Here is a 23,715-nt window from a genome sequence, read left to right on the forward strand (position 1 = left end):
AAAGCTGGTTCAGAGCAGAGTTGTGGGAAAGACAGCGACCGGGTGCCCCTGCTTCCCCCAACTGGAGCCTGACCAGTCCCCTGGTTGCCTGGGTTGGAGCTCGGAGCACAGCCCAGGAGCAGGGCTACACACCCTGCATTCCACTCCTGTGAGGGGCCGGGTGGTGTTTCCTTCTGTTATTACCAGATTTCTCCATTGAGAAGGTGCCGTCGGCCAGCTGGGGCCCCGCACGCCTGTCTGCCAGCTCAGCAGGGCCCAGCAGCAGGGGCCACCCCCCAGAGCCTAGGACCCCTGGCAGCCCTGGTGGAGGCCGGCTGTCAGAGGGGGCGTTCGTGCCTCTTCTCACCTGAGACGCAGGGGGCCTTTCCCTTGTATTTTATTTTTAATTGCGGTAAAATACACATCACATAAAATGGACCATTGAAGTCATTTTTCAGTGCGTGGGTCACCTTGTTTGGCATCATCTCCAGAACTCTGCCCTCTTCCCAGTCTTTGGGGTTTTGTTTTGGCGGCCCCAGCAAGCTGACATAGTCTTATAGGAAGCAGGGTCCCTCTGCACAGACGAGGGGGCACGGGATCGCCAAGCCATCGGTGTGGCTGGGGAGTGAGAGAGGCAAAGGACAAAGACGGGAGGCAGGTGGGAGGGAGGGTGTGATCACGCAGGGCTCGCGTGCCATCGAGGAGGTGGAGAAAGGCCAGCCACAGCGGAGAAATGGTGACTGTGAGACCTGGCGGCCGGGACAAAACGGGAACAAGAGTACGAAGTCGTCAGGGTCTCATCAGGGAGAGCGGACCCGACCTTTTGGAGAGAAAACTCCTCCTTGATCCTGAATTCTTCCGCGTCCTCCTTATGCCAAAAGAGTGGACCCGAACCGGTGGGCGTGCGTGTGCAGTGTGTCCCCCGTCCCACCTCATGCTTCCGCTCTTCTGCTCAGCATTGATGGAGGTTTTTTTTTTCTTTTTTAATTTATTTTTTTATTTTTAATTTTGGCTGTGTTGGGTCTTCGTTTCTGTGCGAGGGCTTTCTCTAGTTGTGGCGAGCAGGGGCCACTCTTCATCGCGGTGCGCGGGCCTCTCACTATCGCGGCCTCTCTTGTTGCGGAGCACAGGCTCCAGACGTGCAGGCTCAGTAGTTGTGGCTCACGGGCCCAGTTGCTCCGCGGCATGTGGGATCTTCCCAGACCAGGGCTCGAACCCGTGTCCCCTGCATTGGCAGGCAGATTCTCAACCACTGCGCCACCAGGGAAGCCCCTGACGGAGTTTTTTTTAAAGGCGAAGTACAGTTGATTTACAATGTTGCATTAGTTTTAAGTGTACAGCACGGTGATTCAGTTACACATGTCATATCACAACCTGTTTTTGTTTCATGGCTGCAGTGCCTTCTCTCACCCCTCCGACAGCGTCTGTCTAACTTGGAAGGTCTATTCTGACGGCTCCATTAGCTCCGTTCTCAGGGGGAGTTTGTTAATTCTGGTTCATGGCCTCGCCTTTCTTCAAAAGGCTCCGGATTCTTGGCCCTGCCGTCCTCTGCCTTTGCCGCTCTAATTCCCACGGTGACGTCTAGCTGTGTCTTCACTGCCTGCTCCACGGAGGGCTGAGAGCCGTGACCGCGGCTGCGCATCTCCGAGATGTGGTGAGACCGGGGGACAGCCTGGGTATCCCGGTGTCCGGGGCTCCTGGGCAGAGGCTGCTGTTCTGAACGCGAGTGTTCCCTGTCTCTGCTCCGAGCCCCTCTTGGCTTCAGGCTCCGGACTCGTTCCGCCCACCTGGAAGCGAGACCTGCCCTCTCCGCTGCGTGGCCCCGGCGAGGAGGAGGGGGGACAGCCGGTCGGGGTGCCTGAAATGTCCCACGAGGCACGGTGTGGGTGGGCCGGGCACCTGGCTCCTGGCTTCCCACACCTGGCAGGACAAGGACTTCCTTTGTCCTTTGTGGCAAAACCCCCAGAAGTGCTGTGTGCCGGGGCTCCCTCCCCAATCCAACCCTGTCACCTTCCCCTCTCGGAGCATCTGGTCCTTGCTGCCAAGCATGGAATGTACTCACTTGGTTAATACAGCTTTGCCGTTATCTGCGGGATTTGGAGCAGGAGGTAGCGGGGGTGTATGCAGCCTGCATCTTGAAACACAAGTCCCTGGATGCCAAAGGGAGGGAGTCAGAGTAGAAGTACCTTTGTGTGGGTCATCCTGTTCCAGACCTGGGTTTCTTAGTTAAAAAAACCCCACAAGGGCTTCCCTGGTGGCGCAGCGGTTGAGAGTCTGCCTGCCAATGCAGGGGACACGGGTTCGAGCCCTGGTCTGGGAAGATCCCACATGCCGCGGAGCAACTGGGCCCGTGAGCCACAACTACTGAGCCTGCGCGTCTGGAGCCTGTGCTCCGCAACAAGAGAGGCCGCGACAGTGAGAGGCCCGCGCACCGCGATGAAGAGTGGCCCCCGCTCGCCACAACTAGAGAAAGCCCTCGCACAGAAACGAAGACCCAACACAGCCAAAAATAAATAAATAAATAAATTAATTAAACAAAACAAAACAAAACAAAAAAACCCCACAAAACAGATGTCTACACAGCAGTCCTTAGAGGTCGTTATTTTTATTCCTACTTGGCTCACAATGACACTGAGTGGGGAGAGCCTGCTACCACGGGGAAGAGTCAGGATTTGAACCTGGGTCCCACAGCATGACAGGGGTGCCATCTGAGCCCCAATACATGGTCCAGTCTGCATGGCCTTGGGGGGCTGGTTTGGGGAGAGCCCTGGCCTGTCCCTCTTCCCAGCCACCCCCTATGGACGTGACTTCATTTCTTCACTGCCTGATTCGATTCAGCTTTCTTCACCTTGACGAGCACGTCTCCTGTGCCCTCCTTGTGCCCCATCATTGAAGGCAGGTGAACACAGGCTGGACCTCACCTTGGGAGTGGGGCGTTCATGGTTGGGTAGGAGATTGGGCTCCGTGCCCTGGCAGCTCCTCCCAGGCCAGAGGGATGGGCTGAAGGCAAGTGGACGCGTGCCCGCCTCTGAGAAATGTTGGAGCCTCCGTATTTCTCTGCTTTCCCTCTGGGGTCACCCCGATTCTACCCTTTTATGACCTGATTTGTCTTTCCTCAAACTAGTGGCTTTTGAACCATCCCTCGAAAGGGCAGCTCAGAACTGGGGTGCCAGGCGGTGCACAGACCCCAGAGGCAGGGAGAGAAGGCCCTGGCTGTACACACGGGAGTGTTCGCACCCATCTCTCTAACTACGTGTCTGTCCCGGTGACTTGCTTTTGTCCCAAGCAGCAACGCCGGTGGTGAACGACCAGGAAGTGAGTGAACAAATGAGACACGGAGTGATTTTGTTCCCAAGCTGAGCAGCCAGCGCTTCACGGAGGCTCCGAACAGCTGCTGCTGGGGGGGACCCGGCCAGGAAGAAGGTTGGGGTCTAGCTAGGAGCCACCCGCCTCTGGTGCCGTGGGCATAGCTCCCCGGGCACCCAGAGAGATGCAAACCACGCACACGCGCACACGGGAGGGACCCCTGCTCAGGCCTTTGTATGAAATGAGGTGCGCCTGCACTGTGCTGGGGGCGTCCGCACACCCCCGTACAGTGAGGACATCGGGGCTTTGGGCGGTGAAGCAGCAGAGCCAGGCAGGACCCAGACTCTGCCCGGTGACCCCAAGTTCTGCTCGGAGGGCCGCCAAGACCGCCTTCAAATAAATGAAGGGAACATGCCCAGGACCTTGCACCTTCTACCGCCAAAGATGGCTTCCCACAAGAGACCCCCAATTCTGGAGGATTTTATGTACCAGACACCACCTGCCAGGTGGTAAGTAGCAACAGTTAAAACGAATGCATTTTCCTTTTACAAAATGTAACCTCGGACCAAGGTCCAGTGCAGAGAGCCCCTGGTTGCTGGAAACGGGGCACAGCTGGAAAGGGGGCACCCCTCGCCTGTCACACAAGGTGTACCCAGGGGTAACCAGAAGCCAAACCACTGGTGGACGACCTGCTTCCTATGAAGGAGAGCAGCTCCTGCACCAGGGCGGGCAACTGAGAGCCAGCCCTCGGGGGGCACAGGTGCACACATACAGATGTACACAGCGGCACACACGCACGCACACCCATGTACAGTACGCCCACAGACATACACGCACACACGCACGCACACACGCACTCCAGCAGCATCTGAACAGCGCCTGGGAAGCAGAGAGATCACCTGGGAGCACAGCCTGGCACTGGGCACAGCTCAGGCCTCCAGGGGGCCTCGCACTCTGGTAAAAGATGGAATTTTCATAGAAGTTTCTGATGACCGGTCCCAGCCCCCTGACCCCCACCTGGGCCCCAGGCTGGGATCCCACAGGACATCCCGTTCAAAAATGCAGCCACAAATGCAGAATTGTACGTGGGCATAAAGTCTGGAAAGTGCGGACCGGGTGACATGCGCCCCTGGCCTTCACGTGCCGCTGGGAAGAGCATGTCCTGGGGTTGCAGCCGGGCTCCCCTGGGTCCGCGTCTAGCACCGGCAGAACTCCTTCCGTGTGCCAGGCTGTGCCAGGCCCTGGACATGCTCCGCCCCATTGCCCCCGCCACCAGCAGCTTGAGGAGGTCCGGCCATGGTCTTAATGTCTGTCCCCCAGAATTCACAGGTTGAAATCCTAGCCCCCAGTGTGATGGTATTCGTGGCGGGGCCTGGGAGGTGCTCTAATTCACTAATTGTGGATGGGATTAGTGTCGTTGTAGAAGAGGCCCACAAAGCCCCCTCACCCCTTCCATCTCTCGAGGACTCAGTGAGAAGACGCCGGCTATGACCCAGGAAGAGGGTCCTCACCAAGACGTGACCTCATATGCTGACACCTGGTCCCGGGCTTCCAGCCTCCAGAATTGTGAGCAATAAATGTCTGTGCTTCATAAGCCACCGGGTCTGTGGGATTTTGCTGCAGCTGCCTGGGCAGACCAAGACAGGTACTGTGAATAGGCCCAATCAAGGATGACCCACAGGTCATGGGCAGGTCACTCGACTGCTCAAGGCCACTCGGCCATCGTGTCCAGGCTGTGGGAGTGGGTTTCCCTGCCCCCCATGGGAGAGCCGCTTGCCCAGCCAGATCATCTGGGGTTCATGTTCAGCCTCTGGGCTTGTGGAGGAGGCCCCACTCCCCTGAACCTTCGCTTGTTCCATACAACGGGGGTGACGGTGACTGGATCGTGTGGGTAAAAGGTCCAGGCCTCGGTGTGTCCTCCCCAAAGTGACTCAGTCTCCCAGGAGCCCCCAGGCTGGTCATGGCAGGAAGCCAAGGTCTCCCTAGCACCCCGCACCTTGCTAATTGAATAAATATTCATCTGTGTCAAGTACCCAAGTACAGTGGTTTCCATGGAGACCCGCTCCTAATGGCTTAATTAGACAAGGGCACTGGTTTTTCAAGGCCTGCACGAACACCAGCGCTGATGCGAGCATCCCCAGCCCACGGGGCGGTCCCTGCCGACTTCTGTCTAGAAACATCAGAGAGGGGAGGGGGGGAGCCTGCGAGTCCTGGAGCGGAGATGAAACACAGAGAAATCGGTCCCCACCATATGTCACCTTGGTAATGTTTCCGTTGAACCCGACCCCAGCGCCCTGAGTCACTGGGACCCAGCACCTGTGCCGTCCTGGACGCTGCCTGTCCTGCCTCCCTTCCCCCTGCGGTTGGTTTCCACCATGAGCCCAGCATGTCACATGCTGGGAGCGGGGGGCCCAGAACCCAGGCCTCCTGCTGCCACTGCCCCAGCCGCCCCCAGAGCCACGGTGTTTGGGGGGGGTGGGTAGGACCTGCCCCCTCCAGGCCTCTGGGCGGTATCTGAGGGGTCATCGCCCCACACCGTCCAGTCCTGTTCTGACCTGTGTCCTTGGCCCACCCTGGCTTCTCATGCTGGCCAGTCTTGGATTCTCTCTGTATGTCTCCTAGCTGACACCAGAACGAGCTGCGTGAATTTGATGGTCAGTGTCAGGGGCTGCAGGAAAGCCCGAGTGCTGGCCGCCGCTGGCATCACCAGGAAGGTGGAGCCAAGGACGTGTCCGGTCCAAACAAACCTGAGAGCCAGCCCACCTCTGCCCAGGGAGCAGACCTGAGCCACGCCCCTCCACCCTCCAGACCTCATCCGAGTACTTGCCCTCGGCAGGATCCGATCAGAGACCAGCTGGGAAGGATGTACGTCTGGGGAGTGCAGGGGAGAGAAGAAAGAATTTTGTGCTGAGGTGCCCACAGACCTTCTCACCCTTGACCCAGGACTGCCCTGGACCTCCGTTTGCCTCTCAGGAAATGAGGGGTGGGAGATCGAGGGTCCTGCCAGCGTGGACGGCCCCTGGGCAGAGTGGGTCTCTTTGCCTGTCTGGAGCAGGTGGCTTGCACTGGCCAGGAGCCTAGCTCGGCTGCCGGTGAGGCCTGCGTGCAGCTAGCGGGCCGGGCAGGTGCCACTGAATCAGCGAGTGCAGATGCGGGGAGCTGGCACCCCAATCCTTGACCTCTCCCCACAGGCCGGCCCCTGGCAGCGCTGGCTTCCTCATACACATTCAAGTGCATTTACTGTTTTCACTTAAACAGCGTGGGGCTCAAGCCAGGATGGCCGGTGAGCAGGCCAGTCATCCGGAAAGCGTCCTCCACCAGGGAAGCTTCCGCAGCAGAATTTATGTTAAGCTAAAGCGACCATGGAGAGAGGTTGGTGCAGCCTCCGAATCCGAGCAGGACATTCAGGCGGCCGGGGGTCTACCTCGCGGACCTTGTCTAATCCTCACAGGAGCCTGCAAAACAGGCATCAGAGACTCAAGTTCACAGGTCAAGTGCAAGCCCCACGGGCGTGAGAGCCAGTGCCCTTGTGTCTCCAGGAAGCCTGGAAGGCCCTATTGGCCACATCATACATGTTAGGGGTGGATTTAGCTAAATGGGCATTCCTAGCCCAGGCCAGCGTGGGTCAGCAAGCAGACAGCACACTCGGGGGCCGGGGGGGTGGGTCACAGGGAGAGGGCAATTGTGCAGAGGGAGGGTCAGCGATGGTGGGGCGGCACCCAGCCTGGGCCAGGAGGGCCGGGTCTGGAGACACACACGTGGGTGGGCTTTTCCTGTGTTCCTCACTAGCTCGCTCGCTCACGTATCCATGCAACAGTCGTTCTGAAGGATTCCACCCTGTAACGGACCTGGGATGCTGCAGGTGAAGCGCCCGGGTTCCTGCCCCAGGAGCCCTGAGTGCACGAAGGGGCACCCAAGAGAGTGAGATAACGAGCTCTCGTGATGGGACCTTGGCAGCCCTCGGGTGTCCTGAGGAGCCCCGGGAGGGCTTCCTGGAGGAGGTGGCTGAGCTAATTTTGATGGATGAGGAAGAGAGGGCTGTGAAGGCCATGTTGGGAAGGTTTCTCTGGGCAGGGGGCGTCCCACTCATTAAGGTGTGGAGGTGGGGAAGCACGGGGGCCTCAGGGAAGAGCAGAGCAGTCGGCATTCCTGGAGCAAAGTGTGTGAGGCCAGGACGGATGATGGAGGTGCCAGGGCCCAACCACACTGCCAGGTGAGTTCTGGGTACTAGCTCGGACTTCCTCCTGCCCTCGAGGCGGCAGGGAGGGTGTGCTCAGAGTTCCATCTGGAAGGCTCCCTCTGGGGCAGCGGGGAGGCTGGAGGCCAGGCCGCAAATCTGGTCTGGGCTCGGGGCAGCTCCCATGGACGGTTGATGGAGGGTAGGGTGAGAATCGATGGCCAGGCCATCACTGGGGGCTGAGGATGACATCCCAGTCTAAGGCTTGAGACCCACTAATTCTCCTTCTGTCCCCCCAAAGCTTCAAGCGCTGGGACAGGTCCGGAGGGGCGGGGCCTTGAATGTCGCCCCCTCCTGGACACCAGCCCGCCTTGCAACCACACCAGGCGATGATGCTTTAAATGTCCGAATTGCACCTGATTTCCTCCTCTCCTCCAAAGCAAAGGGCCGGAGCCGCCGAACCCCCAAGGCCACGCGCCGGGCTTCCTGTTATTGTGCGGCTGTCCTACCTCAGGAAGGGTGCCTTCTCAGGAATGAAAAGGAGGTATTTGCTTCCTCCCGGGATTCGTATATTTTTTCCTGCTATAATTGAAACAATATCTGGAATGAGGCATCTAATTTCTCCTCTTTCCTCGAAATTGAACGATAACGTGTCCTGTCGATACAAACCTTTTGTGAAAGTCACACACGGTTTCCCAGGGCAATTCCTGTGAACACGGCAGTAAAAAGTATTTGGGTTTTAAATAATTTCTCTAGGTATAATACCAGAGCCTGATGCTATCTACTTCATCTTTTGTTCTGCTCCACTTTTAAAAGTATCTTTGTACTCATGTGTTCCTGCATAACAATAGCTCACAATTCGAGCCTGGAGAGGATCCTGCCTAATTAGAATTTTTAGAGCTGGGAGGGCCTTGAGGAAATCAGAGCTTAGCCACTCATTCAGAAGGGTAAACTGAGCTGCAGGGTGTGGTGAGACACCAAAGGTTACAGAGCATTCGATCAAGGTAAGACCCGGGTGCTCAGTGGTCGGACCAAGGGAGCTGTGGAGAGACACAGGCTGGTCTCTGTGAGCCGGGGAAGCCACAGCGATGGGTCTGGGTTCAAATCCCAGCTACGCCCGCCTTAACCCCACCTCAGCCCACGCCATCCCTGACCCCCACCTGAACCGAATCCTACTCTTGATCCAAACTGCATCTTAAATACTGGCTCTAACCCCAAAATTAACCCTAACCCACCCCAACACAAATTCTATTTATAAACTTAACCCCAACCAAATCGCAGCTAAACTCCAATCTAAATGCTTAACTTTATACTCACTTTAAACCCTAACTAAATCTTAGCTCCAGCCTTAATTCCAACCCTAACCCTAGCCCTGACCCCAGCCCAACCACCTTCAAAGCAGAGGAAAGCTCACCATCACTGCAGAGCTTTGCACTTTTCCGAGTGCTCTCAGGTCCTTCATAGTTTTCTGTGTCCCCTGGTCCCAGACGGGGCCAGACACACCGTGATCCTTGCATTGTATTTGCCAGTCACCTGAGTGAACCAGCATGGCATCAACGGCCACTTGATGTGCACACCGGCTCAGCAGCACCCGTGAGGGCAGGCCTTGTCCTATCCCCAGGAAAATTGATTCTCCCCTTTTGCTAGATGAGGAAACTGAGGGTCTGAGAGGACGCAGCAGTACTGCACACAGGCTGCAGCAAAGCAGGAGGGACCTCCAACTATACGTGCTCAACACCAGTCCTGCTCCCGGCCAGGTTCTGGGGGGTGACAGGCTTGGACTGTGGTGGCTTGTGATTGGACTCGCCTGTCTGGCCTGTCTCGCTGTCTCAGTGACCCCAGGGGCAAGGGTCTGACAACTTTGCATCCACTTTGTGCAGCTGGGATCAAATGACACGCTGATGTCAGACCCACAGACCAGCCCATCAGGCTGGGGGTGTGGGCAGGGGGCTCCAGGAAGCCCTCCAGCCCAGAGACACAGACAGGCGTTGGCCCACTGTATTAGTTCCCCGCAGCTGGTGCACGAAGTACCACAAGCTGGGCGGCTTAAAGCAAGAGAAATTTAAGCTCGCAGTTCTGGAGGCTGGAGGTCAGATCAAGGGGCTGGCAGGGCTGCCTCCCTCTGGAGGCTTTAGGGGAAGGTCCTTCCAGCCTCTTCCAGCTTCTGGGGCCTCCAGGCATTCCTTGGCTTGGGGCCGCATCACCCCAATCTCTGCCTCTGTCTTAGGTGGCCTCTTCATGTGTCTCTTCTTGGAAGGACACCAGCCCTGTCGAATCAGGGCCCATCCCGGTCCAGTACGACGTCATTGAACTCGATTGCATCTGCAAAGACCCTATTTTCAAATAAGGTCACCTTCACAGTTTCCAGGGGTTAGGACTTGAACGTGTCTTTTTTTGGGGGGGACACAATTCAATTCATAATGACCATACAGCTTCTTTCATTTTTAAATTAGGTGTCATCAGTAAGCAATTAGGATATTTCACATGAAAAACTGGCCTCTTCCAGCACGACACTGGCAGAGTGGAACCCAGAGGTAGCTGTCCCCTCCTGATGGGGCTCTCCCCAGCCCAACCCAGCCCTCCTCCTGCCTGCGTGCTGTGAACACTGGGGACTGGAACCCTTGATCTGGCCCAGTGGTTCTCAACTAGGAGTGATTTTGCCCCTGGGGACATCTGACAATGTCTGAGGACATTTTTGGTTGTTGCAACTGGGGGATGCTACTGTCATTGGTGGGTAGAGGCCAGGGATGCTGCTAAACATCCTGCCATTCACAGGACGGTCGCCATGACAAAGAAGTACCCAGCCCCAAATGTCAGTGATGCCCAGGTTGGAAAACCCTCAATACATTCATCTTGGCTCATGGCTGCCCTGTTAAAGACTACATTTCCCAGCCTCCCTTGCCGTAGGTAAGGCCATGTGACCAGGTTCTAAACAATGGGATGTCAGCATAAGGGTTACGTGCAAAATCCAGTTGAGGATGCCTTGTGATTGGCAGACCATGTGCCCTCCCACCCCACTGAGCGAACCATGGATGTGATGGCAATGGCTGGAGCTAGAGCAGCCAACTGAGACCTCGAGGTGGGAGCTGCCTGCTGGGGATGGCCAAGGAAAGGTGGAAGGCACCAGGATCCTGGACCCCATCAGGCTGCCATGCTGGCCCTGCCCAGACCTGTGTGTGGAGAGAAATCAACCCCTCTCTTGTTCAAGGCACTGTGTTTTGGGGTCACCTTGTTACAGCAGCATCACCTGTACCCTGACTTACAATCCTAAATCCCAGGCCAGTCCTGTTCCCTCCCGTGACAAATTTCTGGTTTCAATCAGAGCCTTTCTGGGAAAGAAAAACTTGAGAAGAAGACATAGCTGATCTTGCTGAGTTTGAGCCCGCAGTCCAGGCTCCAGCACAAACATTCCAGTACTCCGGGCAGCGGTAAGGATTGCTGGGCCTGCCCCCGCCTTCTAGAAATACTTGGGAATCAGGGTCAAGTCAACAGGAGGCTGGAGCAGCTTCACAGGGTCAGGGTGGAGGTGAGCATTTCTTAGCTTATTTTCCCAAACATGTCAAGGGCTCGTCTACATTTTCCTATCTGAGAAAAATCAAAGCCAAGCAAAACGAAAAACTCTCTGAACCCCCTCCAGCTCTGGGGCATGTGTCCGCGGTCAGATTCACAAATCGTGGGCATGAGATTTCTTTCATTTGTCTAATCATTCCCACCAGGCATGTTCCCCAGATTCTAAGAGGGGGCACTGCGGTAGGAGGTGTCTGGCCTCAGGATGGTGAGAGCAGCCCCTTAGTGAACACAGGGATGCTGGACATAGTACCCGGATGCTCCTGGGCAGCCCTGCCTGCGCTTTCCCCTCACGTAGGAGAGCGGGCAGCATCCCAGGCTCCCGTCACCTCTGGTTACCGTTAGGGACAGGATTTGTGTAATTCTCTCTCCCCCTCTGAACCCTGCATGTATTTGGTGCTCGGCAAACGGGAAGCAGCAAAGCAGAGGGGAAAGGACGTGGCTTTAATTGAGAAGTGAGGCTCGCAGTCTCTGGGCCTGGAGCGTCTCAACCATGAAGCAGGAACAAAAGAGCCTTCCTTGCACAGGGGTCTATGGAAGTCCCATTCATTCTTTCATTCATTCATTCATCACCGTTCCAGGTGCTGGGATGAAGGGTTGATTAGCACTGGGGTACCGGTCCTAAACAGGCGACGGGGAGACAGCATCCTCCAGCAGTGGGACAGAAGTGGTTAACTGGGAATCCCCAGAAAGACTACTTTGGGGAGAGAAGCCCCCCAATGGAGCCAGGCCCCCGGGGGGTCTCTATTGGAGTGGGTGGTCACCACGGAGGCGTCCACTGTGGGCAGTGAGGCCGGATGGGGTAGGGGCCTGAGGCTGAGCCCCAGTCCTCCAGGACGCTCCTTGGGGACCTGGGCTGCCACGTCTGCCCCCAGAAGGCTTCGTTTTCTCATCTATCTGCAAAGTGGAGGTGTTGATGGCGCCCAACTCTTAGAGGTCCCGTGGAGAGTAAGATAAAATGTGAGGCTTTAAATCTGCTGAATATCCTGACATCTCCTTGGAGGCCTCCAGAGAAGAGAGCCCTGGATGGGGGGACCTGGTGGTGGCCTGGCCGCTGCAGGAGACCCAGTGCCAACTCCGGGGTCATGCTGGGAGCTGGGAGCATCCTGGCTGAGGTGGGGCAGTGGGGAGAGCTGCCCAGAAGCAATTTGCTTGTTGGAGGAAGTCTCCCCTCTCCTGTCAAGGGCAGGTGCAGATGCCCCCTCTTCAGGGAGCCCCCCTCACTGCTCAGCCCCTCCAGTGACCAAGCACCTCCCTCAACAGCAGGCACGAGGCTGATTTCCCTGCATCCCCAAGGCCAGCATGGAGGGGTACCGGGACCACGTGCTCAACGTTGAAAATAATCAGAGCTACCCTAGGATGAACTGGGCTGTTCAGTAGTGACTTCCCCGTTGTCGGGGTGTGCAAGCAGAGGCTGGGGGCGGGCCTGAAGGGACATCGCAAAGTGGACTCATTCAGCTGAGATACAAGATAAGAGTGATCATCATGATGATTATATCAATTATAATGTACTGAGAGCTTGCTAAGCACCAGCAACGGGAAGATCTTCGTTCTCTTTTGTTAGATTTTTTTTATTTGCCAAAGTAACTCAAGCTCTCAGAACAAGTTAAACAATACAGAGATATATAAAGAAAAATCTAACATCAGCCCTCCTCCGAGGCCTCCTTCCCTCCCACAAGCCAGGTACCCCAGGCTGACAGGCGAAGGTGTTATCTTTCTAGGCACTCCACATAGAGAATCCCACTTAATTCTTCAGATGCTATTAGGAGACTCAGAGAAGGGAAGCCATTTGCCCAAAGCCCCCCAGCTGCTTAGACGTTGCAGGCCAAGCAGGTTTAAGTTGCATCTCCAAGCTCTCCTAGGAGCCCTGAGGTCCCCAGCTCAGCCTGGCTCTCCTCTCCTCTCCTCCCCTCTCCTGGTGGCACAGACCCGCCCCCCCCCCCCCCCGCAAGATGCCCTGAGACTCCTGGACCAGCCCAGCCAAGCCACAGCTGACCAGCCCATGTGCCCACAGACCAGCCCCCACCTTCCAACTTGGCTTTGGCAGGGCTGGCATTTTGATCTCCTTCTATTGGACTCCTCGGCTCCAAAAGGGCCCTCCGAGATTCAGGGTGCCTGCGAGGGCCCAGTGAGACCACTGAGTCCTGTCCCTCAACTCACAGGCGGGGCAACTGAGGCTCAGGAAGGGCAGGGGACTTGTAACATCACACGAGGACTCGATGGTTGAAACAGGGCTGTGGTGATGGCAATCCCTTGTGTTTAACTTGATAATTTATGAAGTTCCATTGTATCTACTGCATTCATTCACTCATTCATTCATTCATTCATTCATCCATCCCCAAACACCCATGGGGTCTGTATTCATTTCCCATTGTTGCTCTAACAAATGATCACAAACTTAGGAGCTTATAACAACAAATTTATTCTCTTACAGTTCTGGAGTCCACAAGGGTAAAATGGCCTGGCAGGGCTGGTTCCCTTTGGGGACTCTGGGGAGAATCTGTTTCCTTGTCTTTTCCAGCTTCTAGAGGCGCCCGCATTCCTGAGCTTGTGGCCCCTTCTCACATCACTCTGCTCTCTGCTTCTGTTATCACCTATCCTCTAACTTTGACCCCCTTGCCTCTCTTTCACTTAGAAGGACCCTCGTGATTATGTGATTACATGTAGGGTACACTCAGATAATCTAGGATAATCCCCCATCTCAAAGTCCTTACCTTAATCTCATCAGCAAAATCCCTTTTGCCATGTAAGGTCACTTAGCCACAGGTTCTGGAGATTAGGGCGTGGATGTCTTTGGGTGTGTTATTTTACCTACTGCAGACTTACATGGTGATTCTCAAAGGAGGCAGGATAGGGCTGTGGACAGCAAATCAGCTAGGATGCGTTCAGTTGCAAGTTATAGAATCCTCCTCCCAAAGGGCCTTAAACAGTGAGGCCACTTAGTGTCTCCCTTGGCAGGAAATCTGGCCAAAGGCTGGCTCCATGGTGGGTTCATTTGGAGGCTCAAGAACAACAGCATTAGGGACACAGACTCTTTCCTCCTGTGACTGTCATCTTCATCATCAGCTCCTCCTGGTCCCAAGAGAGCTGCTGCAGCTCCGGGCATCACATCCTCACACATGCATGACCGAACAGGAAGGAAGGCAGTGAGTCTTCTTGTACATTTCTTGCTTGTCATCAGGGAGGTCTTATTGGCTGAGACTGGGTCATGTGACCTCTCTCCTCCAGCCACAGGGGAAATGGAAATGGGTCTGTGAAAATAGGCTTAGTGGCATCACCATTTTCCCCCAGAACTGGGAAGTGGGGGGTCCCCCTTTCCTGGGCACATCACTGTTCCTCCACCAGAACAAACTAGGTATGCAGGTGTATTAGTTATCTAGGCTGCAAAACAAAGTACCACAAATTTACCAGCTTAAAACAACACATTTATTATCTCAGTTTCCATGGGCCAGGAGTCCTGGTGTAGGCTAGCTGACTCTCCTGCTCATGGTCTGGAAGCTGAAATTAAGGTGTCAGCTAAGGCCATGTTCTCAGCTGAGGCCCAGGGACCCCCTCCAGGCTCACACAGCTGTCGGGAGAATTCAGTTCCCTGAGGTTGAGTGGCTGAGGTGCGTTTTCTTGCTGTTTGCCAGGGACCACTTGGCCCCCAAAGGCCATATTCATGTCCTCGCCCCGGGGCTGCCTCTCACATCATTGCTTCTTCTTTGTGGCCAGGAGGAGAGCACCTTTGATGCTTCATCACCTTGTAAAGGCTTCACCTGATCAGGTCAGGCCCAGCCAGGAGAATCTGCTTTGATTAACTCAAAGTCAACCGGTTAGGGGCTTAGTCAGGGCAGCGATGCCCCTGCCAATTCACAGGCCTGGGTCCCTGGGGGCATCTGAGAAGCCTGCGTACCTCAGGGGCGAGGAGGGAGTGAGTGCCTCCTCACTCTCCAGTCTGAGCGGAGCCCTGCTCCTTCCAGAAAGTCCTCCCTGAACCCCCCGGCAGCCCCCCTCGGGCCCCACCAGGTGTTTGTTGCTCTCCCGGCACCTCCCTGGAGGTCGGGGCCTGCGCCCCGTGCCTTCGGCTGGGCCCGAGGGGGGCCGTACTCTCCACAGACAACGGGCACTCTCCACACCTGACACAGAGCAGGTGCTCAGTAGATGCGCGCCAGATGAACGTGGAGTCTTCACGTTACTGGGAGAACCCTGAAGCCTGGAAAAGCGATGGGGGGCAGGCCTAGAATTCTGGATCCAGGAGGGCAGGGAAGGTCCTCCAGAGGGGTGGAGGCCCTCCAACGTTCCCCCTTTGGGCCTCTGCTTAACGGTCACTCCCAAGAGCCCTTCCAAGGCCCCCCACTGACTGAAGCCAGAGGCTGGGGAGACGGGAGGCAAAGGCGAGAGGATGGCAGGCAGCATGGCGACAGTGGGATGGGGACCACACTGCCCCAGGCTCATACCCACACGTGATCTTGAGCAACCTGGGCCTCCACCCTCATCTGCGGAATGGGACGGCCACACAGCACACACCCTGAAGGGACGCCAAGAGGGTGAGGTGGGCCAACCTCCCACGGACTGCTCGGGACAGGACACGGCCTAAGGGTGGCTCCCATGAGCGCTGCTGATGGGCAGGGGCCAAGGGACGGGAGGGTGGCCGGAGTGGAAGCTGCATCGTGACGCTTCCCGGGGAAGTGACTTCAGGAGATGCTAAGGGCTCCCGTGGCTGCTGCAGACCATGGAACCCTGTGGGGCATTCCTAGGAGGAGCCTGGTGCCGAGGGGCGTGGAACTGTGTCTCCCACCTGCTCAGGTGGGTGACAGGCAGAGGCGGGAGCAGGTGTTCTAGGCCCAGAGGTGGGAGAATGCCTGGGCACACAGGGCTGAAAGCTCTGCGCACATCATTCCGGAGAACCTGCACTTCTGCCGTACGGGAGGGGCTCCGTCATCACCATTCACGGGCTCGGATAGGGAAGGTCATGTAGGGACACCTGATCGGTCTGAGCCCAGAGTCCAGGGTCGAGGCCAGGCTTAGGAGGGCCTCGAATGCCAGGCTCAGGCATCTGGGCAGCAGCAAGGCCCCGGAGGGAGGACGGGTCCAGCTTGGAGCGGCCGGCAGAGGGGAGCCCTGAGGAGGCCACGTGGCAGCCAGGACGGGTGATGGGTGGGTGCAAGCTTGAACCCCAACAGGCCCCGGGCTGAGCGAGGTACACAGCTGGTGCTCAGAAAGACAGGCTGAGCCGCTGCTTCAATCCATTACACCCATTGCAAGTCAAAGACGGTCCCCAAAGCAATCCTTTCCCCAGAGTTCCTCCAGCTCGGGAAGAACTCAGCAGTGCCAAGTCCATCAGTGTGATCAATATTGCAGTGGAGTTAGTACACGGAGAGCCAGCCTCCACGGGCGGATCCCAGCCACTTTCTGACAAGGCCAAGTGGTTCTGGAATTCTTCAGGGAGGGACAGGGAGAGAAGCAAGCCTCATTTTTCCCTGCCTCAGCTTTAAAAATGAAATTTCAAATAAAGTGGGGCAAAAAATATCCTCAGCCCAGTTGAGGAGAAAACAAGTCCCTGGGTCCGAGACTGGGACGCCAGGCCAGTTCTCCTCTGTTCCGCACCAGCCAGCTGAGTGGAAGGGCTCTTCCCCTTCCCTGCAGGTACCCACCGAGGGCAAAGACAGCAGGCAGACACATCGCCAGCCCCAGGAGCTCGAAGCCAAGTGGGGGCGGAGCCGGCACCGACCTTAGAACCATCCAGTCAATCTCCCCACCTTATGGATGGGAAAACTGAGGCCCCTGGAGGCAGGAGGTTCTCAGGCTGCCTGACAGAAGGTAAGGGGATAAGTGGGAGCTTAAGTCCAGAACCTGCACACAACGGATGCAGAAAGGGCCTGGTGGGGGAATGCCGGGTCTGGCTCTGGGCGAGGTACCACTGTGCTCTGCCGGGCCCCACCTGTACCGGCTACACCGCAGGCATCCAGTGTGGCTGGGGAGGATGGAGGATACCAGGCCCTTCGTACCACCCATCCCTCCCCCACGCTTTGATTGAGCTCCTACTGTGAGCCGTGAGCTGGTCCCCGCACCAGACTGTGGGACAGAGATATGGCCTGTCTGCAAGAGCCCACAGCAGAGACATGGTCTGATGATGGCTCGCCCCCGAGGGGCACACAGGAGGCCAGTGAAGGGGGCTCTACCCCAGGCTGGGAGAGCAGGGAGGCCTCCCAGGGAGGAATCTCATGCCACATGTTTTCAAGGAAGAGGAGAGCCCTAGGGATGGACAGGGCAGAGTTGCCAGCCTGGAGAACGTCATGTGCCCGGCCCGGAGTCCATGGCAGGCAGTGACAAATGGGCTCCCAGCCTGGAGGGAGCAGGCCGAGGAGGCGAAGCAGAACCCAGCCTGAAATCTGGCAAGAGCTGCTCGCATTGGGGTAGCAGAAATACACCCTCCCTGCAGCCTGAGAGGGTGAGCGAGGCCACAGGCACGTGTGCACGTGTGGGTGTGCGCACGTGTGCTGGCACATGGGTGGGTGTGTGCGGCAACGTGTGTGCACATGTGGACATGCACGCCTGTGTGCTGGATGCTTGTATATGCACAAATGAGGTGTGCACACAAACTCATGCATGCATGCACATAGCATGTGTATGTGATTGTGTGTGTGGATATGCGTGTGCCTGGACACATGCACGAGCAGTGTGTGCGACGTGTGTGCACATGTGGGTGGGTGTGCATGCATGCTGCTTACAGGTGCACGTACACGTGAGTGCATGCATCGTGTGTACACGTGGATACTCGTGTTAACGCACTGTCACGTATATGGCTGTGCATCTCGTGGTACGTATTCCTGGATGCGTTTGCGTGTGTGAGGATGCGAGCATAGGTGTGTGTGGGTATGTGTGCATGCATGTGTGGCTACGTGTGCATGTGTGTGTGTGCGCACATATAACTGTGCACACGGGGAGGTGGTTCAAGGAGACAAGCCCCTCTCTACCTGAGCTGAGGCCACTCGTGGGGCACAGGGCACCGCACCCAGCAGGTGTGCATCCAAATTCCTCCTCTCAGCGGCGGGCCCAGGACCCAGTGTCCCAAGGCTGTGGGTCACGGGTGGGATGAAGGCGAATACACCCTGGTAGCCCTAGGATGCTCCACTTCCGTATGATTTCCTTCTGAGATGGCCTACACCCCCTCCCCAACGACCCCATTCCCTACCAGTGCAGCCTGACTCCCCAAAGCGCCCTCCCATCATCCCTACTGGTCCCGCCAAGCCCAGGCCTGGCCGGCAGCGACTCCTCAGCAGGGGCAGTCTTCCCGGGCACGTGCTGTTTTGTCTGTTCCAGGGCAGTTGGGAGCAGTTTGTCAAGCCTAATCTCCAGCGTCGGGGTAAGAGGCCTCTCCAGCTCCTCTGTGAACAGCTTGGTCCCTGGGGCCTCTGGTGCACGTGAGCAGGCCTGCATGTGGTGCTGCCCTGAAGCCCAGACAAAGGCTCTCTACCCAAGGACTCCTCAGGGGCCCAGCCCTCTGCCGCCCCTCAGCTCTGGGCCCTGGACCACAGGAGAGGCGCTTCTTTCTGCTTCCTCCTGGGCAAGGCCAGCTGCGGTAGGCGTCCCCAGGGGCCTGGGTCACTTGGCTGGCCAGGCACTCCAAATGTCCCCAGCTTGGCCTGGCCAGAGAGTCACTGCCTGGGCAGTGGGACGTCCTGTCTGCTTTGGGCCCCCTGGAGCTCTGGGTCCTTTTCCTTCAAATCCCTCATGCTAGACTGGCCTGGCTTGTGAGCTTGTGAGGCATCAGGATCCTTGGATGCATCCCCCAAAGTGCTTTTCGAAAGTTAATAACCCCCCAAGGTCAGGAGGAGGCCCACATGGCTGTCCAGCTGCTGGCAGAAGGACAGATCTCTCCAAAACCTACATGTGACCACGGCCATGTCCCTTGTTTGGACATACCCACCAGGACAAAGCCCACCCCCACCCCAGGGAGCACAACCAACAGGGGCCTCTCACTTCCTAATAACTCCTCTCACTCTCCAAACACAGCCCAGAGGGCACCTCCTCCAGGAAGCCTTCCTTGATAACCCCACTCCCAGGCTGGAAGAGGAGCCCCAGGGCATTGATGGCATTTACTGCACCCATCTCAGTGTGTGGCACCATCCACCCCAGACGGTGAGCACTCAAGGCAGAAGGCCTGATACAGACAGGGCCGGTGCGTGCCAGCGATGGAGGATCAGGTGTGTAGGGGTCTTCCCTGAAAAATGCACCCCTAAGTACCCTGACTGGTGGCACCTTTTAGGCCTCCAGGACCAGAGGACCTTTCACAAGTATGGTGCCTCTACCTTCCCTGGGTTACACGCGGTCATGGCTTTGCTCCCAAAATTGCATAAATGCCAAGGATTGGCTCTTGTTGGGCAGGTCTGCCATCTGGAGTGTTTGATTTCCAGTCTGGTCCTGGCCTCCTCCTTGGTGTAACGTTGTTAACAAGGATGTCAGAGCTCCACATGGGCATCTCTGCTAAGAGAGCATGCTCTCCTGGTAAGGCCTCTGAGCCCTTCCAGAGCTCAGAGAAGAAAGAAGCGGCCCCCAAGCCACGCACATTTCTAGGCATCACTGGGGGTGTGTGGCTCCAATCCCTCCCTGAGACACCCTCTTAGTACCCAGAGGCATCCCACAACCACAGCTCCTCCTCCCCCCACCTGAGGATGCAGGGAGAGCTGCGGGCCAGCCTGGGTGCGGTTCTGCTTTGCTGGGAGGAAAGGTCCTCCGGCTGGTCTTAGTGAGAAATGCCAGGCCTGGGGACTCCAACCTCCTCCCCAGGGTCTGTCTCCCACAGACCTCAGGGTGTCTGGAGGCGGGGACCAGCACCTGACACGGCTGGGAGCAACAGTGCACGTCTGCGGAACGAATGCACTGGGACGTGGGACAGGGGTAAGCGGGGGTTACCCCAATAGCTTGCCCCTAAGCAGGAATGAGGCTCCCACGCCAAACCGCCCCTCATCCGGCAATTCAGTTTGGGGCGTTTGTCAGAGGCGGTGATGCTGAACATCCCCCAGCCTCTAAAAGCAGGGCCACAGAGCATAAGAATTAAACTTCAATAATTGTCAACATGGGTGCAGAGCTTGGGAGCCTGCCCAGGGCTTCCACAGGCACTGCCGTCATGATTCACGCTCCAGCAGCGCTTGGAACTGAGGCCGGGGGTGGGGAGGTGGTTCTGCGCCGGAGAATCCACCAGAGATGGGAGCCGGAGCCGGACCCGCACTCGGCGGAGCCGGACCCGCACTCGGCAGCCCCGGTGCGCACCCAAGCAGCGACGCGTCCTCCGCCAGGCTGCGAGTGGCTGGCTCTCCAATCAGGCCGCGGACCCCGAGCCGCCCGTCCGGCACGCGAGTGTGCGCGCCCGCGTGTTCGTGTGTCCGGGGGAGGTGAGGAGGCTCCCGTCTTAGAAAGAGCAGGCTTCTGGAACTCACCGCCCAGGCCAGCTGGCACTCGGTCCAGTCCCGCAGGCTGCAGACGGCCCTGGAGGGGGCGCCCTCGCCGAGCGCGCGCGCCCCACGCCACCGCCCCGGGCTCCTCCCCGGCGCCGCGCGGGCAGGTTCGCCGAGGCGGCCGCGGGCTCTGGCTCCCGGGCCCGCTCCCCACGGGCCGGCGGCGCTGGCCTGCCCGCCAGGCCGCCCCCGCCCGTCCGCGCCCCGCCCCGCTGCGCAACTCTACCCAAGTTGGAAGCCGAGCCCGAGCGCGACACTCGCGCCGAGCGCACGGCGGCGGCGGCGGCGGCGGCGGCGGCGGCGCAGCTCAGGCGAGCCGAGGCAGGCGAGGCGGCGCCCGCACGGCCGAGCGCGGACCGCGGGGGGCGCCCGCGCCGGAGGCAGCGGGAGGAGGAGCAGGAGGAGGACGCGCGGCGGCGCCGGCGCCCTGCCCGGGAAAGTAAAGTTGGAGCCGGAGGCGGCGCGCGGGCGCGGGGGCCCCAAGGAGCGGCGGCCCGCGCCCCGGCGCGCCGAGCCCTAGCCGGCCGGATGGGAGGCGGAGCGCCCGGGCCGCCGCTGCCGCCGTCTGCAGCCTGCGCCCCGGCCGCGCGCTGGGGCCGCCGGGCCGCCCGGGCACGCCCGCTCGGGCGCCGAGTCGCCGTGGGCTCGCGGCCGGGGCGCTCCCCGTGAGCGGGGCCAAGGGCGGGGCCGCGCGAGTACCCCGGGACCTGTCCCCTCCCCCCCCACCCCCCCGCCGCCGCCGCCGCGTCGCCGCTCTCTCCGGGCGCCTCCTGCTCTGCACTTACGCGTGCGGCAGCGGCGGGGAGCCAGGCAGCCACGCTCTCGGGCGCGCCGCTCGCCCGCTGAGCCGCCACGGCCGAGGGCCGGCTGCGGGGTGCCGCGGTCCCCGGCGGGCGCGCCCGAGGAGCAGGCGGCGATGCGGGCGCCGACCCGGGCTGGGGGGCGCCCGAGCTGCCCCGGCTGCGCCCCGGCTCCAGGCGGGACCGCGTAGCTTGTGGGAGGACCATGGCGTCCCCGGCGCTGGCGGCGGCGCTGGCGGCGGCGGCGGGCCCCAACGTGAGCGGCGCCGGCGAGGGGGGCAGCGGCGGGGCCGCCAACGCCTCGGGGGCTGCCTGGGGGCCGCCCCCGGGCCAGTACTCGGCGGGCGCCGTGGCGGGGCTAGCGGCCGTGGTGGCCTTCCTCATCGTCTTCACCGTGGTGGGCAACGTGCTGGTGGTGATCGCTGTGCTGACCAGCCGCGCGCTGCGTGCGCCGCAGAACCTCTTCCTGGTGTCGCTGGCCTCGGCTGACATCCTGGTGGCCACGCTGGTCATGCCCTTCTCGCTGGCCAACGAGCTCATGGCCTACTGGTACTTCGGGCAGGTGTGGTGCGGCGTGTACCTGGCGCTCGACGTGCTCTTCTGCACCTCGTCCATTGTGCACCTGTGCGCCATCAGCCTGGACCGCTACTGGTCCGTGACGCAGGCTGTCGAGTACAACCTGAAGCGCACGCCGCGCCGCATCAAGGCCACCATCGTGGCCGTGTGGCTCATCTCGGCCGTCATCTCCTTCCCGCCGCTCGTCTCGCTCTACCGCCAGCCCGACGGCGCCGCCTACCCGCAGTGTGGCCTCAATGACGAGACCTGGTACATCTTGTCCTCCTGCATCGGCTCCTTCTTCGCGCCCTGCCTCATCATGGGCCTGGTCTACGCACGCATCTACCGGGTGGCCAAGTTGCGCACGCGCACGCTTAGCGAGAAGCGCGAGCCCGCGGGCCCCGACGGCGCGTCCCCGACCACGGAGAACGGGCTTGGCGCGGGCGAGAACGGGCACTGCGCCACCCCGCGCCGCCCGCGCGCCGATGTGGAGCCGGAGGACAGCAGCGTGGCGCCCGAGAGGCGGCGGCGCCGAGGCGCGCTGCGGCGGGGCGGGCGGCGGCGCGCGAGCGGCGAGGGGGCCTCGGACGGCGAGGGGTCGGAGCCCGGGACGGGGACGGCCACGGCCGAGCCGGGCGCAATGGCCGCCGCGAGGTCCCCGGGCCCCAGCTGGCGCCTGTCGCGCGCCAGCTCGCGCTCCGTCGAGTTCTTCCTGTCGCGCCGGCGCCGGGCGCGCAGCAGCGTGTGCCGCCGCAAGGTGGCCCAGGCTCGCGAGAAGCGCTTCACCTTCGTGCTGGCGGTGGTCATGGGCGTGTTTGTGCTCTGCTGGTTCCCCTTCTTCTTCAGCTACAGCCTGTACGGCATCTGCCGCGAGGCCTGCCAGGTGCCCGGCCCGCTCTTCAAGTTCTTCTTCTGGATCGGCTACTGCAACAGCTCGCTCAACCCGGTCATCTACACCGTCTTCAATCAGGACTTCCGGCGCTCTTTCAAGCACATCCTCTTCCGACGGAGGAGAAAGGGCTTCAGGCAGTGACCCGCGCACCCTACCCGGCGCAGAGACCCTGGACAGCTCCCAGTGGAGGGGGTGGGCAGGCGTGGCCTCCCAGGAGAAAGTGGGAGCAACTTTCCCAGGGGACCCAGGGATGGATAGGCCTTCAAGGCGCAGGGGAGGGTGCTGCAGGGCCGGAGGGAGGGCTGAGAGAGTGCAGGGCCCCCGGGGAGGGGGAAGGAGAGAGGGGAGACCCCTCTGCCTTCCCGTCTCAGCAAGGGGCTGCTTCTGGGGCTGCAGGCCTGGATCCAACTCCGGGGGCCGCGCCAAGGTGTGGCTGTGAGCTGGCACACGCATCCTCCTAGGTTGGTGAGAAAGGAGCCTGCCCTGTCCCTCACCACAGGCCACCACCCCATCCACCTCTGAGCAAGGGCTGACTTCCCGGGACCTCGCGGGGTGGCTTTTCTGGGGGAGGAAGGAGGGCACTGACCATCTTTGGTTACTGAAAGTATTTAAATGTTTGCCAAAAATGACTGACAGCCAAAACAACCAAACTCTTTTCTAAATAAACCTTTGTAATCTAAGTGGTGGGTGCAATAGTCAGTCCTTCAGACCCTCACCCTGCCCGACCTCCCACCAGAGGTGGCAGGAGGGCACTCCAGGTCGCCAGATTCCATCCTCCCCTCTTGCATGAGAAGGAGGGGGTCTTTGCTTAAGCGTGACTGTTTTACAGACTTACAAAATATATACTCAGAATTCTTGTGCTATAACTGGCCGAGAGACCAAGGAAATCAAAAGGCTCTAAATTAACTCCAAATTTAGATGCTGGAGGGCTGTCCTCCCTTCATAACCCCCTCCCCCCCGATCTGAGTCTAGGCTTCCCCCAGTGTAGCCCAGCCTTGC

At 59.2% G+C, this 23,715-nt stretch overlaps 1 protein-coding gene across 1 annotated transcript; it reads left to right on the forward strand.

Moving 5' to 3' along the window:
- The first annotated feature begins 21,474 nt into the window (after positions 1-21,474).
- Positions 21,475-23,007, forward strand: ADRA2C (adrenoceptor alpha 2C). The gene has a single exon (XM_061191065.1). The coding sequence runs from the start codon at positions 21,475-21,477 to the stop codon at positions 22,855-22,857; it is 1,383 nt and encodes a 460-aa protein (XP_061047048.1). The 3' UTR covers positions 22,858-23,007.
- Positions 23,008-23,715: the final 708 nt, after the last annotated feature.

Source organism: Eubalaena glacialis, chromosome 5 (assembly GCF_028564815.1).
Source record: "Eubalaena glacialis isolate mEubGla1 chromosome 5, mEubGla1.1.hap2.+ XY, whole genome shotgun sequence".
Taxonomy (NCBI): Eukaryota; Metazoa; Chordata; class Mammalia; order Artiodactyla; family Balaenidae; genus Eubalaena; species Eubalaena glacialis.

Bases quoted from the DNA above. Each gene is read 5' to 3' on its own strand.
- ADRA2C (XM_061191065.1), top strand. From the start codon at position 21,475: ATGGCGTCCCCGGCGCTGGCGGCGGCGCTGGCGGCGGCGGCGGGCCCC.